This window comes from Echinops telfairi, unplaced genomic scaffold (assembly GCF_000313985.2).
Source record: "Echinops telfairi isolate 266 unplaced genomic scaffold, ASM31398v2 ScPeMD7_8;HRSCAF=38, whole genome shotgun sequence".
In the NCBI taxonomy this organism is placed as follows: Eukaryota; Metazoa; Chordata; class Mammalia; order Afrosoricida; family Tenrecidae; genus Echinops; species Echinops telfairi.
The window spans coordinates 2,652,175-2,671,823 of record NW_022103905.1 but is presented as its reverse complement, the minus strand read 5'-3'; the positions used below and the strand labels follow the sequence as shown (position 1 = coordinate 2,671,823).

At 34.8% G+C, this 19,649-nt stretch overlaps 1 protein-coding gene across 2 annotated transcripts in view; it reads right to left on the bottom strand.

Annotated features, from left to right (window-relative positions):
* Positions 1–19,649, bottom strand: part of CTDSPL2 (CTD small phosphatase like 2) — an 80,081-nt gene that overhangs the window by 10,324 nt on the left and 50,108 nt on the right. For both annotated transcript variants that reach the window (XM_045286503.1, XM_004709399.4), the window contains exons 5-8: positions 15,713–15,928; positions 12,124–12,202; positions 11,709–11,820; positions 9,166–9,252 (exon numbers count right to left, since the gene is read on the bottom strand). In XM_045286503.1, coding sequence (XP_045142438.1) covers positions 9,166–9,252; positions 11,709–11,820; positions 12,124–12,202; positions 15,713–15,928 — 494 coding nt within the window. The remainder of the gene's footprint in view (positions 1–9,165; positions 9,253–11,708; positions 11,821–12,123; positions 12,203–15,712; positions 15,929–19,649) is intronic.

Sequence of the window (19,649 nt, the reverse complement as noted above, 5' to 3'; positions counted from 1 at the left end):
TGATGACAAAAATCCAGTTCAGGGAATGTTTGAGGGAAAAGCAAGTCAACAAACTATTCAGGGAAGCAGACTTTATTTAACCCATCTTTGTAATTCCCAAAGCTCTAGTACAGTAATTCTCAACCTTCCTAATGCCGTGACCCTATAATAGTTTCTCATGTTATGGTGACCCCGAACCATAAAATTACTTTCATCGCTACTTTATAACTGTAATTTTGCTACTGTTATGAATTGGGTGACCCCTGTGAAAGGGTTGTTCGGCCTCCAAAGGAATTGTGACCCACAGGCTGAGAACCGCTGCTCTAGTGGTTTAATCACAATCACAATCACACACACACACACACACACACACACACACCCTTTATTTTATACCAAGTTTTTTTCCCCATAAGTTATATACATATTAAATTTCCTGAAATTAGTTATGGTCTTTAAGATATTTAGTTCTCATTCTAGAAATGACTCAACAGCAATAACTTTATTGAACATAAAAGTCTCACGATAGACTCCCACTGAACAAATAGAGAAACAAACAAACAAACAGAGAAGACTACTCAAATACAGCTATTGAATTTGATTGATTACTTGTGAATGATGAATTTCAAATGATAACAGATATGCTAGTAATACTATCTCCAAGCTAGGATGATAAATGCTTACCATATATACTCGAGTATATAAGCCAAGTTTTTCCAGCACATTTTAATGAGTTTTTTGTGGTAAAATTAGGTGCCTCGGCTGATATTCCGGTTGGCTTATACTCGAGTATATATGGTACTTCGTTTTTAATCCTATTAAGCCAGATATATTTTTAAATATTCTTTATTAATATCCTGACTGATCAAAAACAAAGTAAGCTAGACATCTAGCCTCCCATCAAATATAAATTGCCTAAATCATAGTTCCTAATCAGAATTGTTCAGGATGAAGCAAAAATTTTTTACAGTTCACTTGAGCTCTTTTGAATAATGACAAACATATAGCTCTAACAAAAAGTTTAACTGTAACACTGTTTATTATAATAAAAAAAACTTAAGAACATAAATGAATTGTATGAAGATTTAAAAAATACACATGTGGAATGAAAAGGTTATTCATTAATATTGAATAAAGCAGATTATACTTTATAACTTATTTAATGCTTAAAAAGATAACAATTTTACTTTATAAAGAGTGTGGGATAAGCATATGCACAGAAAAACAATTGGCTATAGACTAATTTAATATGAACAATTCCTTTATTGACAGTTTTAGTTGTTCTTCTAATTTGAACCCTGAAATATTTGCTATAGTTTGTGGGCTTGGCTGATCATTATATGTACCGTATTTGGTTAAGCCAAACAATGACAGATCTTAGATATATTACCATTACATAGGCAATATAACTTGTATTCACTGTGTCTTCTCAAAATGGATATTTGATGTTTAAGATTCCTATTAATTCTGCCAAAAAATTTTGCCCAAATTTCACTTTCCAAGGAAGGTGATAATCGACTACAGCCTTTTGTTTATTGCTAAAAAGGTTTATCAGTGAAATGCATTCAGTTAACAAAAAATTAATTCATTTGGGGGCATGTATGTATGCTGTCAGTAGCCTTGTTAGCACTTGCTTTTGTACTGTAACATGGGGCCTTTGGAATTTATTATTTTCCCTACGAACAGTACACTTTCATATTAGAGATACACTTATTAAGACTTTAAATTTTCATGTAAACAACTTAATTTGAACCACTCTCTCCAGAGAGTGAGAAGTGATACCACAGGTGATATTTTCCAACTTACTGACCAGTGACTTCCAGATTATGTCATAATTAAAACTCCACTCATCATTTTATTATTCTGATTCTAGAAGATGCATCTTAAAATTTGGCATTGGTTTCAAAATGTGGAGTTGTTTTTAAATTGGGGGTGAAGGTAGTACCCACGGTGACCGAACATTCTAAGTGTATTTCCTAAAAATGACAAGAGAAGAATTGTTGCCAATGAAAGTTCCCCTCTCAGAAGAGACTATGACTTAGGCCAAAAAGGAAGGTGTTTCAGAAACGAAAGACACCGGCACAGACAGGTGGCTGGTGAGAAAAGAAAGTCACTGGATACGTTAAAGATAGGTGTGAGCAGAAACAGAGAAGCCAGGAAGCACCAAAATGTCCAGTAGGAACAAAGAACATTTGGAAGAAGTACGATCCGATGGGTTTAAGACTACAATTACTTGTTAGGTTACACAAACATACAGGTGCATATATGAGCATGCTGCCAAATTCTAAAAAACCAATTCCATAGATGCCTTTAATTCCACCTTTCTTTTTCCAACTGCACTCTCAAAGTTTCCTGACCTAAATTACTTAGTTCCCATTTCCTAAACCCATACTTGTCTCTATTCCATACTTTTCACCCATCTTTCTTCTCAAACTTGCAACTCCTCAAAACTATGTAGTTTCTCAAATATACAATAGGCAAAAGCTCCATTTCATCATGCTCTTCCCAAAGCTAAAGCATTATTTTAACCAATTTTTAGGGGATACAAAGAGAGAGAGAGAGAGGAAGATCCTCGACAAGATGGATTAACACAGTGGGCTCAAACCAACAATGGTGAGGATGGTGCAGGACCAAACAAGGTTTCAATCTGCTGTAAATAGGGTCATTATAGAACCACATTGACAGCACCTGAGAACTACAACATAGGTATTTTGAAAACAATATATCCAAAGTTCACTACATAAAATTGGTATGTAATCGCTGAATATTTGTTAAGCAGTCATAAATGGAACTAACGGTATATAATGTTGCAGACTGATTTTTACGAATTTAAATTTTATATAAAAAAGCAATGAATTTATAGCAGAACACATCAATAACACCACTTGTTATGAACAATGCTGGACAGTGAGCCTGCTCTTTCTTTGATAATAATACAATGAAAATTCCCTGTAACTGTATGTAGATAGTCCAAATGCAGAGCCCCAAATAAAGGGTAGTACAATGGTTATTAAGCACTTGTCTGAACACTAAAAGGTCATTGGTTTGAATCCACCAATTGCTCTACAGGAGACAGATGTGGCAGTTCTACCCTGTTCCATAGGGTTGCTAATGAGTCAGAATTAACCTGACAGCAACTGGTTTGGATTATTTTGTTTTTGTTTTTTAATTTTTGTATTTGGTTTTGAAATTGGCTGGAAATGTTTAACAGGACTAGAGTCAATAAATGTACTCATTAAAATTGTAACCTACTCAACACATTTAAATGTGCATCACAAAGACTGTTTATATTCAAATTCTTACCTAATTACATAATTTCAAGTTCTATATGGACTAATATCTATTAGTTCACCGAATCTTAACCTAATATCACAGATAACTTTAGCTACATATTATAAGTAAAAAATGGCAAATTTGGTAGCACTCATCCACTTAAGAGTATGACACAATTCCCTTAAAACAAAAAGATAACTTGTGAGTGCCATTTCTTACTTACTCAACAGTAAGGATTTAAAGCATTAAAAATGATCAATCCTGGAGCATGCTACAATTGAAAAAACCTTACTGAAAACCCAATGGCTTCTGTATATGTTTCCTTATCTATAAAACAGAACTAACAATAGATACTTGACAGAGTTGGATGTAAGAGTAAATTAGTTAATACACAAATAAGGAAAAGCACCTGCAATAGTGTCTGTGACACTGAAAAGTGACAAAACTGTTTATTATTATTATCTACTCCATTACTTAAGAGTAATCAGTCTGGATGATGAGTCCATGCGGTAGAAATGGTCAAGAGGAAGACCTAGGGTTATAATCTTTATTTCTGAATGGGCAGGTAATAACAATAATGGGCAGGTATCCAATGACAGCCTACTATTTAAATAAGTGTTTTCTTAGTATCAATACCCAGCCTTAGTGACAAACCGCAAACCTTTCCAAAGAAAGAGGGTTGCTCAGTAGGTCCTGTGGAGGCCTCAAGCCCACAGTGATTTTACAGTCATCCTTTGACCCACACAGCTCCGAAAGGGAGCAGATGGCTGCTGGGGGTGAAGAGGTAATAAATTCTACAACATCAAACAAAACTAGTATTGAAAAGAAATCTCTAAACGAAACTCTCTATCAAATAATATATTAGAAAATATATAAAAGATAGTCATGAAGCATAATTTTATGTGAAACTGGCCATTTTAACAAAACAAAAATATTGCCTTTAAAAAGAAATTACAAACTTTAAAATGAACAGTCTTCAATTTAATGTACTTACTGTCACCTCTCTTAAATTTATAAACATTTTCAGGTGTTACAAGAACTTTCCTTATAAGGATGATCACAATGTCATGAAACAGAATGTGTATAAATTCCTGAATGGAAAATCAAACAAACAAAAACAAAACCCGAACATACATAAAGCCAAAACAAAGCAAAAAACCTTTGTGTGTGTGTGTGTGTGTGTGTGTGTGTGTATTTACTGAAATGCTAATTTCAGGATACATTTTAAATAAAGAATCCTCCATGAAATATTCTACTTTTGATAAGTAGATAACTAGGTTCCATCTTTACTTTTCGCTTTTCAATCAAAAGTTAATAATGAATAATTCTGAAGAAAAATTACTGGCTAGGACTCTACTAAGAATAAGAAAGTTAATAAGAGTTGTACGAATCCCCAATAAAATGATTTTTAAAAAAGTAAGAAAGTTACTTTACAATAACTTGTCTTTAAAATATTTATAATATAGATAACTCCCTGGCTGCAGGAAGGCGTCTGGCTTCGTTCATCTTGGAAAAAAAAAAATATATATACAGATAACTCATCTTCTAAAACATGTCTAAAATTAACTATAGAAATAATATTCCCTTTCAGCTAAAATATCACTACTTTCCTCAATACTTTAATTTCCACTTTAGGATATAAGCATACATACTTTTGTATACAAAATTATGCTTTATTAACATCAATACAAAATGGCTGCAGGTTAATCACAATTTAAGAACTTGAGAGAAGGGAAGCTTCATTAGGTATTTACAACAAAACTCTTCAGGTAAGTGATTGTTTTATCCTTCATAAAATACAAAAGAATGCCAACTTTCCTAGGGAAGTTCACATAGAAGAGATAGAAGCCATAGCCCTTCATTCTTTTTGTGTTTTATAGCATATTTGAGATGCAGATGATAATTATTCTAAGTTCTAAGCCCCCCCCCCACCCAAACCAACCAACCACCCCTGCAATAAAGTGGGAAGGACTAAGCTTTGCTATCGCCATGGTTTTCCCACCCACCTCGCCCCCCAACTCTCCCCATAAAAGCATACAAATAAGCATCCTTTAGCAAATAGCTCCCTACAGAATCCTATCACTCTTTGAGCGCTTACCACAATCTGATTTCTGGTCAGCTGACCCAAAGTTTGTTGATTTTACTGATCTTCAGAAAGCCACTGACTGGCTAAAGTCTTACTGGTGAACAGAATAAAAAATCAGATGCCCCTGCCATACTTTACAGAATGAGGAGTTGGACAACACAGTTACGTTTGGCTGCACTGTGGTGAAACATATGAGGCATCTTCTTTTTGTCTTCAACCAGCCACGTTTGGGCTGAGTAGATCTATTACATCTTCAAAAACTGAGCTCCAGTTCTTGATGGAGACAGAGGAAGGTCATTGAGGAGGTGGTTCAGCTCAAGAGCTAAGTGAATAATCTGTCTTTTGATTCAGTCCTGCTTGTGGATAGAAGTCATCTTCTGGATGGAAGAGGGAGTGAGATGACCTAGAGTCTTGAATTGGTGGATCTGCAGGAACAGAAACTAAATACAGTGGAGACCTCTTAACTGAGTAACACCACGAGATGGATTTCCTGACAATGTGTCAATATAACCTACATATAAAGATTAAACTTGTGCTTTCAAATTGATCATGCACTTGTTTTTTCAGTTATCAAATGCATTTTACCATTGAATGAAAAAATACGTTTTTCAACTAACTAATTAAAACAATATTGGGGGGGGGGCAGTTTAAGCAAAGAAAAAGACCCACTCAAACACAAACTTAAGTGTTTTTCCTTTGTGAGTGTCATAACCTTTGTCAGTTTTTCTTTCAAATGACCTTTTCTCCACATATACAAACTATAATCTCTTCTATTTAATGTAGTATTAAATATGTCAACCTCTAAGTTCAGATGGATCTTTTAAGATTTTATTTCCTAGAGATATACTTAAAGTATTACATTTAGGGTTGGATAATCTATCTTCTTGTAAATTCTAAGATCTATATCAACCAAGTTTGTTTCTACTAATCAATCAATTAAAAAATAAGGTACGGATTGCATAATCAAGTAATCTTTAAAATGTGAATAACAACTTCTAATTTCCCTCAAACTTTGATCTACAAATTCAAGAGTCACAGCTAGATTTTAGTGGATCTAATTTTCTCTGTATGTTAATAAGATTTTGCTGAACATTTGATTAATTAGAATTTGTATATGTAAATTTACTATATATACTCTCATAACTATTAGACCAGTAGTCAGCAAACTACAGCCTGGAAGTCAGTCTGGCCCACCACTTATTTTCATAAGTTTTACTGGCACACAGCAAAACTTATTTGTCCAAATAACGTTTATGGTTGCTTCCAGGCTACAATAGCAGAATTAAGAGGTTGCAACAGAGAGCTTATATCTGTCCCTTTATAGAAAAAGTTTGCAAGCCCAACAGAGACATTTATTAAAACATATGTAAGATAATTTATTTTGAAACAAAAGAGAAATGACATGTAGAAGTAAAATTATATATAGGCAAGCTATCAAATTTACTACATAAAGAATAATTATCTGGCTTTGATTCATATGAAGGAATCCCTGATCCATCTAATATTGCTTGTTTATTTTTAGTTTCTGATATGTTCAAGAGTATATACAGTATTTTACAGATTTCTATTTTTAAGTGGGCCACATTATATTGAAGTGGTTAAATATTTAAGTTACATCTTACCTAATGTTGTTTCTCCAAAATCTCTTAGATCATCCCAGACCCTTGTGTATATTTCTTCTTTGCCAGTAGATGGAGACAACACCACTGAAAGTTTAAAAGACATCATTCCCTGTTTAAAGGGAGCTTGCTGGTCTGAAAAACTGGGGAAGCCCTAACCCAAAGATTTCTTCAAAGCTACTTTAAAGAAAAAGCAGATAAAATTGGCTATGCCAAAATCAGAAATCCAAAGGAATATACCCAATATCGAACATGGACATCATCAAAAATTTACTACTTAAAAAATTGCCCATGAAGTGAATTATGTATCATGATTTTAATGATTTAACAACTAAATCATATTCATATATAACCATCTCTATTTTTTGTAAAATCCAAACTTCCTGTTTTACTGCTCTCGATTCATGCTCAATCAATCATGTTTCAGCGAGCATAACTTAAAATAAGGTCCTTTAAATTCCAGAGATGCAGTACAAATATGGTTTTAGTAATTATTAATCATATGCACTGCACTAAGCCAACTATCCAGATCCACATAAAATAAAAGAACTTTATGAAGAGAGTTAAAGTAGAAATGGTAGAAGAAATAAGAAAAATCCAATTTTATGGTCATACTGAAAAGAAATGCTCACAAAAGGGAAGAATCAACTCATCTATTTCTAAGTTTTTAATTTCCTTATTGAAATCACATAAACAGAGTAATAGCCACTTATAAGACATAAATTTCAAATCTGGAAGCTTAAGGAGTCATCCATTATTTACTATATTTTTCAAGTAACAGCTTTCTATTCCAAAATCAAAGCCCTAAAGCCATTGTTTATAGGTGTAGTTTTAAAGAAATGGCAAGATTATTAATTTAACAGAGAACTAAAATAATGTATTATTTATATTTGCCACAAGACTCCTTTCCTTGAAGTACACTAAACATGTATACCTATTTGGCAGCTTTGTAATTTTCCAGTAGAGAGAATGTTTTATTAAGAAAAAGATTATTCTTGAAGCAAATAATGTCCAGTATTCAAAGAATACAAAGCCTCAAAATCCCTATTTTCAGGTACACTTTGCTCTTCCTTTGGTTATATATCAAGACTAAAATCCGTTTATAAAAAAGGAAAGGAATAAAATATCCAAATATTACCAGACCTACAGTACCTATCTAGGTTAAACTAGATAGTTGCTGAAATAAATCCTCTTAATGACTCAATACAAGGTAAAATGCATATAGTAGGTCCTGCACTAAACTTTTTAACTCTAAACCTTTATGAGTCCTGAGATAATAACTATTATGTCAAAACTGTGACCTCATTCCAACTACCTATTAAGATTATATAAACTACTATAAATACCTTTTTATAATCCACATGTAAATGCTCTGTGGCTTTTTTTAGTAACCCTTGGGTTAGCTTCCTCTTGACAGACAACAAACTTTTTGACCTTTTGGCAACCCTTCAAAACTAGTATGTATGTATGAAGAAAATACTAATTAAATAACATCACCACTACCACCACCACAGAATGGTACTTTGTAGCTTTCAAAACGTACTCATCTTAATTTAAATCTTATGATTAAAAAGTCTCAAACAAGCATAAAATAACACCTATAGCGAAAACAGAGAATCCATGGCCAAATGCTTTTATTTGTATTTTACAATGCTATCTGTCCATCAGCACATAAGAGGGAGAAAAGCTTACATACAAGTCCTTAAGTAAAGCCAGAAGAGTGTTGTAGAATTCAGGACTAATATAGAGCAGATCTATCTAACGGTAATCTACAGACCTTATTACTAGAGGAAAAAGAAAATGACCAACAAGAAATGAATTTTCTTTACATTAATTATAGTTTTTGGGAAAAAACCACAAGACACCAGGCATTAGCCTGGCACGTTCCTTTGGGGGATTTGTGGTGTCAGTGCTCCTGCCTCCACCTGCTGGCAAATAGATTATGAAACTAACAAAGATCACTTGTTAAAAAGTTAGCATTTTATGTAACAAATAAATGTTGTTTTATATAATTAGTTAGCATGGTGCTTTTTTTTGGGTGGGGGGGCAGTTGTTAATAACTCATTAAAATATTGATGAAATCCATTAGGTGGTATTCAGGAAAACATGTATTACTTTGTGAAAACAACCACAAAACTACAAAAAATTTCTTGGTTCAGAAAATTATCTAAAAGGCCAAAAATCAAGTTAAAAATAAAATTTTAAAATTACCTGATAAATAACATCTTGGAAAAGGACTGGAAAAGTAAGTGCTGCATCTTCTAGCTCATTTAGACTACAGTGCACTAGGGTTTCATCCTTAAAATAAAAAGCACATATTGAATAAATCAAGCTACTTAAAAGAAGCTTCAAGTGGTAATTTTATGTATTCATGAGTACAAAACACATTTATTAAAATCAATTCATATGTGAAATTTTATATTTATAATCCATAATTACATGTAGCATAGCAATTTGAGATAAAATTTTCTAAGTCACTGATTCTGAAAGGGTAATCTGTAATCTCAGCATCTGGAAACCGGTTAGCTCCATTCTTAATGATTCCAAGACTGGATGGGGGTGGAGTTACCAAGGACTGGGGGTGGAGTAGGGGGTGGCATTCAGCAATCAATGTCTTAATGAGAATTTCTGGTGATACTGATGTGTGCTCAAATTTGAGAACCTCTGCTCTGAGCTCTACATTTACCAACTTTCATTTTTAAAAAGCACATGCATGCAATTTGTTTTTTAAAAAATTTTAAATGGGTAACTGAATGCAAGTTTAGAGTCTGTCAAACATATATACACATCCACACATATATTTGCATATAGTCATAATGCCTTATCCTCAAGTCTTTTGCAAAGAATCTAATTTAAATAATAGATGTTTTAGAATCTGATTAATACATCTCACAGATATATAAACACTGCTTAACTAAATTAACAATCAATAAAGACTAATCTTTGATTACTAAACTTTTGTTTTCTCCTAAGCAGGGTAAAAGAGAATAAAGATCAAGCAATCTAATGTACCTATTTACATTTACCAAATCCTTTTTCAAATTTTAAAAATTTATTTTTCTCAAATCTTATAAGGTTAAAAATAGGGCTAACATTTTCATTAAGTGCTAAAGCATTTATTTTTAAAATAAGGTGGCTAATAACTACTTAAAAGTTTTTAAAATTGTGTTTATGTTCAATTAACAAAAACACATATTCTACATCTTAACTTGCTGGAGTATTTATTTTAATCTAAGTTAAACTCTGGGGAGGTAAAGAATAAAAAGATAATCAAGACACGCCTCATTTCTTTTAGTAATATTAACAGACAAGTTCAAGATATATTTTTATCAACCCTGATACTTCTACCACAACATATCTAAAATCTAATCATTCTTCATCTAATTCTATAAAGTTATACATTTATATCCAACCAACACTTTTAACTCCTTATTTAGCTCCCCGTTAAGACTGAACAATACGCTCTGCTGATCGCATCATCAAAATCTAACAAAAACCCTTTTCAGCTTTACTGTTTGCTCATTAAATTGAAACCACTCAACTTTTAAATATTTTTTCCTTTTCTACTTATCTTCAATTACTATATCTTAAAGATATTTAGGATTTTTTTAAAAGAATAAGCTTTACTGCAAGGTAAAATTTCTGAGAACCACCATAGCCTTAATTATACGATAGCAGTACCAAATGCTAAATAATGAAATGTATTCAGTGGATATATTTATTTTTGCTAATATAAGGAAACTATATGCTGATATTAAATGCTATGATCATATATTAAATGTGATTAACAAGAAATAAAAGATTTCCCATTTTCAAAACTTTTCTGGGTATCTGAAATAGAAAGTTTAAAATTGCACTGAGAGGATACTAAAGGTTTTATTAGCATCAAAGGTCATGCTTCTGGAACTCTTAAGGATAACTTAATTGAGATTCAGATGATATGTGGTCCTTTAGGAAAACAGGTCCTAACAAAGGAGAAATCTAAAATCTAGGCATGATTCCAATAAAAATTAAGATTTCTTTGGAAATTTAAAAACCAAATAACAAAGATTTCAGGACTAATCTAAACATCAAAGGTAACTGATACCAACCAAACTAAGAAAATTTCCATTAAATGAAAATTTCAGAACACCCCTGGCACATTTATACTAAATTTGTATTCTCATCTATAAGGAGCGTTAGTGAGTGTGCAGTGGTTTGAACCCACCAACAACTCTACAGGAGAGAGGTGTGGCTTCAGATTACAGATTCTTCAAAACCAAACCTACTGCCATGGACTCACTAGTGACCCTACAGAGCAGAGCAGAACCACTGCCTCTGTGGATTTCCAGACTCTGAATGGTTTTGGGAGCAGGCAGTCTCATCTCTCTCCAGAGGCACATCTAGCTAGAAGGTTCAAAAGGCCAATTTAGGGGACAGTAGTTTAATGTGTAACCCATACCACCACTAGGGATTACAGATTACTGTCCTACTCTGTTCTACAGGATCAGTATGAATCACAACTTTACTTGCTGGCAATGGGTTTGGTTTGGCAGATAATTCTCCTTTCCAAATACACCTCCCCAGACCAAACCTTTCTAACTCCTAGTGACCCAATACGGTCAGATGTGTCCCTGTGGGTTTCTAAGACTGTATGTTCTTTATAAGAGTAGAGAGCCTCGTTTTTCTCCCACAGAATGGCTGGTCGTTCCAAACTGCTGATCCTGCAGCCCAGCACATACCCACTATGTCCCCAGGGCTACAAACATACTCACCAAGTCTAAAACTAAGGAGAATTCTGGTGTGCTTCTTGTTTTCAATGGAAGAGCAGGTTTCCGATTCAGTTGTTCTTCTGTTAGTGGTGGAACATGCTTGATGAAATAATATCTATAAATCAAATTTTTAAAAAATTAATGTCTAGTTTTGTAAGCATAAAACAGATTACTAAGTTAAGTCTAGCTCTAAGTCTATTAAAAGAGTTCACATTTAACTCATAAATCAAATGTCTAAAATATCTAAATAAAAGTGGAAATGTACAAATTAGTTAACTCAGTAATTCAGTAAAAGCATTAATTTCCACAGGTCCCATGCTCATCCTAAACTAGAATTCAGCCTCCCCTCTACACATGCACTTTTTCTGCTCCAAGAAAAAGAAATGAAAAAGAAAAAAGAAAGACAATCCAAACTCACGGATCAAATACTTCCCAGTCTTCTTCATAGGTGGCCTCTGCATGGGCTGATGAATAACCACTCTCTGGAGTTACTGGTGCTGATTTTTAAGAGAAAAAAATGTGAGTTTTACATAATATTTCTAAAAAGTATATACGGGGGCACCCCCTCCCCCACAAACCAGAAATTTTCCCCCTCAAAGTATATATTTAATTTCCCCCCATAAAACAACCTCATTACCTTCAAAGTACCCTCCATTACACTTAATACATTAGTTAAATCTGCAATTCCATTCTTGAAAACATTTTTCAAATTCATCTATTTGTATGGCTGACAGCACCTCCCCTCCATTTTTAATTCCCCTCTTCTACATTGTCAAATCAATATCCTTTTGGAGTGAGGTCAGGTGAGTAAGGCGCATAAGGCAAGACAGGGATGCTGTTTTTATTGCCAAAAACTGGTGCACTGATATGGCTGCATGAGCAGGTGCATTGTCGTGGTGGAAAAACCAGTCCCCTGTCTACCACAAATCAGGCCTTTTTTGGTTACAAAGTTATGCAACCTTTTTGGAATCTCTAAATAGAAACTTGATCAACAGTCTGCCCTGGTGGAACCAACCTCAAATGCACTATCCCCCTCACATTGGCAGAGCCTTTTCCGTTTTGGCGGGGGAATATTCACACCCGCCTCCCGTAGATTTATAATGAAAGATATTCCTGAACTCCTGTGTAATTTAGGTTAAAGGTAAGATGTAAATAAATTGCAAAGTGCTTACAAGTAAATTTTTTAACGTATAGCTTTAGTTCCAGATCCAAATGAAAAAATTATCTTCAAAGACAAAATGATGAGGTAGATCATGGCAGCAGAATTTAAAATTCCTGTCAGCTAAGAGAAAATGTACTACTTATGCCTAGGAAAATATACTCCACAAAAAAATCTAATTCTATCTGGATTGTATTCTATTTAACAACCATAAACATTTCATGGGCTCTCATAGCGACTCTCTTCAGAAAGGGCCTCAGACACTTCATCAGTAAATGGATGCAAACATACCCACAAGTAGTTTTTAATAACCTGGGATCTCCACAAATTCCAAGAAAACTTATGGGTAAAAGTTATATACAGTGAACCCTCGTTTATCGCGGTTAATCGGTTCTAGACCCTACCGTGATAAATGAAATTCCGCGAAGTAGGATTCCTTATTTGTAAATCAAATATTTTTTCGTGGTTAGAGCACAGAGACATCAAAAAACACCCTTTAGTCACCATTACACTCGTATTACCCAATTTATTAAACGAAAAAGGGAAAATGCAGTAAAACATTTTGGACGTTACAATTATCATTTATTATTTATTATATTATGAAGTACAACGGATGGAGCGAACGGAAGACTCATTCAAGTCGAAATGGCGTGCAACCTCCACGCTTTTCTTGCCATCTTTGATCATATCCAAAAGTTTTACCTTTTCCTGGATGGTGAGCATCTTCCTCTGGCGCTTATTTTTATTGTCAGAAGGCTTAGAAGAAGCAGCTCGTTTAGGAGCCATCATGGGGCTTAGATAAAATTTCTTAAAAATCACAAACAATTACAGTACACTGTACAAAAGCAAAAACGCATCTGATACGTAGCTCCGATACGTAGCGATGCAGACAGAAACGTGTACAGTATGAGCCAATCAGTGGCAGTAATGACAGAGCATGCGCTGTTACGCAAAAACCGCGATAGAGTGAAGCTGCGGAAGTCGAAGCGCGAAGTGGCGAGGGTTCACTGTATACATTATCTTATGTCCTTCTGAAGTCAGAAAGTGCTCCCCCCTTCATCGAAATGTAGTTACTACTTTTTAAGATTTATCACTTTATTTCTGATTTATAATCAATTAAAAAACAATCAAGAAACAATGCTATATTCCATCCCCAAGTGTATTCTAAGTTTGAGTTCAAAAACATCAATTGTTAGAACTTCAGGAATTATTTGAGGGATTTTATAAGATAACTCTAACTTAAACTGGAGGAAAAGTACAGATAATCTGGAAATGAAATAGGTAATTGCTCAAAGACAAAGTTTAAGATGGAATCTAATAAAAATTTGCCGTTTGAGAACGATGAGGGCAACAAATGTACATATGTGCTTGACACAATGGATGTAGGTATGGATTGTGATAAGAACTGTACAAGCTCCCAATAAAATAATTTTTTTTAATTGCCATAATTTTCTATAGCAAAAACTAATCCTTTTTGCTTTTGTCATATATAAGGTTTTGACTCATTAAGACAGAGTACATCTGATGTTTATATTCAATGAATAACACTTGATGTGAAGCACAATTTTTGTTATTTATGATAGACTTTATGCTAATAAATGAAGCACTGACACAAGATAATGAAAAACATATCTTCTATTCACTTACTTTTTGATTTTCTAGTAACTTCAGAAAAAGATGTACATTTACTGAGTGCCAATACGCTAAGTATATTTCATACTTAATCTCACTTAGCCTTTACAGCCCTTATACTGTTTCTATAACTAATATATTATGTAATTGTCATGTATTTTAAATTAATTATTCGTGTAACTAGGAGCCCCCTTGGTGGCACAAACAGGAAATTTCCTTGGATGCTTATAATTGGTGGTTTGAATGCACTAGAGGCTCCGTGGAAGAAAGGCCTCCCAATGTTGTACTTCTGAAAAATCAGCAATTGAAAATCCTACAGAGCACAGCTCTATTCTGACACATAAGGGGTTTCTAAGTCAAATTAACCCAATGGCAACTGGTTTAAATCTTTAATCAATTTGTTTGTATCAATTTAGAAATAAGAGACCTGAAATGTTAAAGAATTGGTTATAAGGAGCAAATCCAAAAAAAAGATCAAATCTTAACTTTGAAGGGAGAAGAAGGCCATCCTGTTTTATATCTGCTTAAAAGTATGCCCTAAAATCCACAAACACAATCTCATCTTCTTATCTAGCACAATCCTTAGAGGAAAGACATTCCTGATTTCCTGATTTCCACATTCCTTGATCACAGGGTCCCAGCAGTTATGCTAGGCTAGTGGAGGGAGAGATCCAGGACAGGTGCTCCTTTGTAGAGGATGGCATCTACACAGCAAGTACACAAAGATGAAGGTGGGAGAATGTTTCTATGTAGGGACCGCATACCTAACGGACTAAAACTAGTAAAATTATAATAAATTAAAATTTTTATTTTTACTTAAAAAGCCAATTTCAAAGTGGTTCTAGTTTTCACTGAAAATTTGTTTTCTTCTCCCATCCCCTCATTAAAGAAAAATGAAGGTATTTAAATCGCCTAAATAAGAAAAAAATATGAAGACTTTAATTTTTTTTAACATTTTATTAGGGGCTCATACAACTGTTATCCCAATCCATAGACACATCAATTGTGTAAAGCGCATTTGTACATCGTTTCTCAAAACATTTTCTCTCCATTTAAACCCCCGACATTAGGTCCTCATTTTTCCCTCTCCCTCCCCGCTCCCCCCTCCCGCATGAGCCCTTGATAGTTTATAAATGGGTATTTTGTCATATCTTGGAAAAGACTTTAATTTTATAAACTACTTACAAAGATGAATAAAACAAAGACTTTTCTTTACCTGTAAGAGGTGGGATATCCCGATTAACGGTTTCTTCAGCTTCTTCTAAACCATTATTTATCGACGATCTCACTTGAACTGCTTGAGTTGAGTAAGCTGCTCCATTAGTTGAAGTAGTCGTACTGGTAGTGATCTCATCCACCTGTTCCATATCAAGCTGTTTCACTATCTCTTCAGCTTCCACAGCCTGTCCTGGGGAATCTGATCCTGCTGTTCCTGAAAATAATGGTTCAGTACATTCACAGTCATTATTTAAAAAGTAATACAATGGAAAATTCGGATAGTATAGCTAGGAAAAAGGTTTTTCTTAGGAGCTTCAAATACTTTAAAAGTCTCCATTTATACTTAAGTAACAGCCACAGTTTGAACTTTTCATCCTTACGTTCAAGCATCTCCATTGTTATGTGGTGTTGAGTTCATAGGGCTTTCTAAGCTGTAATCTTTTGGGGAGCAGATTGTCAGGTCTTTCACCCACGGTGCCATGGGTAGGTTTCAACTGTTTGTTTGTAACCACTGCCACTGCTCGTTAAAGATCTCTATATTAACTGATAATGGGCAGCATTTAGTAGGGACCTATTATGTGCTAAGCATGGAGTACTGGTGGTCCAATAAAAAAGCTAAGTTTATTTCCTCATTATAGTGAGTTATCACATTACCTTGCTGCCCCTGCTAGCATTTATGCCACTCTGGAATAATATCAAGTCTTTGACTGCTTTCTGGATTCTTCCATTATTTTAAACAACAAAAGTAAGAACAAAGCCAACCTCCAATACTCTCAACTTCCTAACAGCCTATTCTTCCTTCCTTCATTGCTTTAAAATTAACCACTTTCCTAAAAAACATTTCTTTCTGATATTCTTCCCTCAAGGCTCTTTATCCTCCCACTCTCTATGTACTAATTAAATCAGAATTCATTTATCTCCATTGTTGGTCCCATATTTGGTTTTCCACAATGATGAAAAAATGTCTGCTCCTTTGAGATCAATGTCACTTGGCTACATAATTCTTCACTTAACTACACTCTCATCCTCTCAGAGCGATCTCACACCTTGTTCCTAGTTAACCACTCTACGTAATGTCTAATTCTTATCTCAGGTGAAGTCAATGACGCATCCAAACCTAATCCTTGACGTCTGGCCCTCTTCAGCTCTTATCATATCTCTTCAGCAGTTATCACAATGGTTAGATCCGGACGTTAACAGAGAAATAACATGCCTCTGAAACATAGTACTCCAATATGCTAATCCCTTACCACAGCGTCCTCTTATATAATTTCAATTATTTATCTCATATCACATATTTAATAAAGACAAGTCCTTTTTTCCAAGCAAATCCCTCAACAGCACCTTCCTGAATCTCCCCTAGTTGAGACATCCTGGTGTTGAACCACTCTCACGGCGGCAGATTCCAATGTCATCTGTCACTGAAACCCTCTCCGTCTTTTAGCAAATTAACAAAATAGCCCATAAAATAAAGATTATTACCTACGAAAAATTAGCTCTTTTAAGAAATCATCAATGAGGCCAAATGGTCAAAAATTACTTTAAAGACAAAAAGGTAAAGGGCCAGACGCGGCAATACTGGAAATGGTACAACCAGATAGAATGAATGAGAATGATGGCACATTGTGCAAAATGTAGCCAGTATCACTGAATCGTGTGTAGACATTAAATGGGAACCTACTTTACATAAAATTTCACCTTAAACATTAACCTAACCAACTAGTTTCTTGGGCTTTAGTCCCAAGCCACTGAAGCAATGACTATTCCAATTAAAAAATAATCTAATCGTAGCCAGGCCCATAGCACTGCTGTTCAGCACATTTTCAGGTGTGTCAGCTTCTTTTTCTTGTTACCCACAGCAACCATTCTACACCTTCAATATTCTCATCAAGTTCACCAGGACATTCTCAGTAAATGATACTATCCCCCTTTTATCAAAGGACAAATATTATATGAGACCACTATAATTAAGGATAAGAACCAAGACAAAGGTTTGCATTGCCAAAGGAGGGCAGGCAAGCATGAGAAGATGAAGCAAAAGGTTAGAAGGTTGACAGGTATTGAAGTGGGTCAAAGGGAGGATGGAGGTCTATAAGATCGAAATTTGGTGGGGGGTTGAGGAGGTTGATGAGTGATTTCAATTGTTCAATGTAGAGTTGATACTCTGAAATGTAACCCACCTACCCACCCCCAGGTCTCACAGACACATACAAAATAGAACAGACATCTATTCTTGCATGCTCCTTTTTAGCTTCTTCTCTGATGTTGGAAGATTGTCTTCTCCCTGTTTCAGTGCCAATTCCCTACCTGTTCTCTTGGCCCTAATCCTGTCTCAAAAAACCACCTCCAGTAGTCATTCCCTTTTTCCTCATCCATTTTCAACTTCCTCCTCCTCTCTATAACACTGCCCACCCCCTTGAAGTTTCTTTCACGGTCAAGTTCCTCACAACAAGTAGCACTCTTCTCACCCAAGGAAGTTATGTTGGACTCTAGTGACTCTTTTGGAACTGTTCGGGCAAAAAAGAAAACACAAACGGCCTTCTAAAATGCCAGGTTTAGTGGTGTATTGTCAGTGTTCATTTCCTTACCTTCTATTTTTATAACTGTTTGACCCTGGTTATTTATATTCTCTTCTTTGGATTCCACTGCACAAAGTCTCTCCTAGTCCCTCATATCTCGTTTGTTAGCTCTTCTTACTTTTTCTAGGCCTGAAATGTGTTCCCTCAAGATTCTGCTGAATTCACTTACTCCACAGTTTCAACTAATACCTCTAAGCTGGTGACACCATAATAAATTGTTTAAATCCAGAATTCTTCTGAGCTCTACATCAAAATAACAAATTGCTACTAGACTTTATTTGGTCATCTTTTGGGATCTCAAAACGTATCATAGCAAGATTAACCCTAAATTGTGATCTCTCCCTCTTAAATGTTCTACCCAGTGTCATCTTCTCTTTCACATCAATCTGTGCCCCCAATTTGTTTATTCTACACCTCTCTATGTCATAATTATATTTTCATCAAGTATCACCGGGACTACTGCAGGTCTAGTCACTGTTCTTTCTGCCTTTAATTTCTACATTTTGGTATTTAGCTCACATACTCCGGTCAAAGAGAGCTTTATAAAACACTACTTTAAAACTTTTCATTTGTTCCCCACTGTCTAAGGGTAAAGTTCAAATGCAATCTGACTTCTTTATCATTTTTCTATACCGTCCTCAAATGCAGACTTCCTCGTGACAGACGAGTGGCAGTTTCTCAAACACACGACTGTTTCCCGGCGCAGAGCTTTTGCCATGCTCCCGGGGTGCCGTTTTCTATCTTACACTTACTTTTGAAGACGTAGCTTTCCTATGTGTTGCTTGTTTCCTGACTGAGTATTTATTTTATATACACCGTTTTAGCTCTTTCTTTTGCCCTTTTGCTTTTGGTATGTTTCTCAGTTTAAGAAACATGGAAGGGACAGGTACACAGAGACAATAGTTCATGCAACAGCTTACTGAGGATGGCGGGATGTTGCGGGGAATTGGGGAGCAATTAATGAATATGGGAGGGGAGGGAGGTGTACTACAACTGATTGTGGTTATGTATATAAAACTCATTTTAAACACAAATGCCCTATGGAAGCATATGATAGGTGAATTATATTGCAACAAAACTATTGGGGGGAAAATAAAAGCAAAACAATCAAAAGAAGTAAACCAATACTAAAGTATAGCTTATTCATGGAAGAAATTTAGCACTTCTGTGAAGTCTTTGGTGAGCCACTACCCCACCCCCACCGCTCAGAAAAAAATGACCAATCCATTTTTTGATATCTCACAGTCTTCTGTTCCTGTATTTTGATGATTGTATAACTTAAAAAAAATAATTTTATTGGGAGCTCTTAAAACAATCCATACATCCATTGTGTTAAGCACATTTGTGCATATGTTG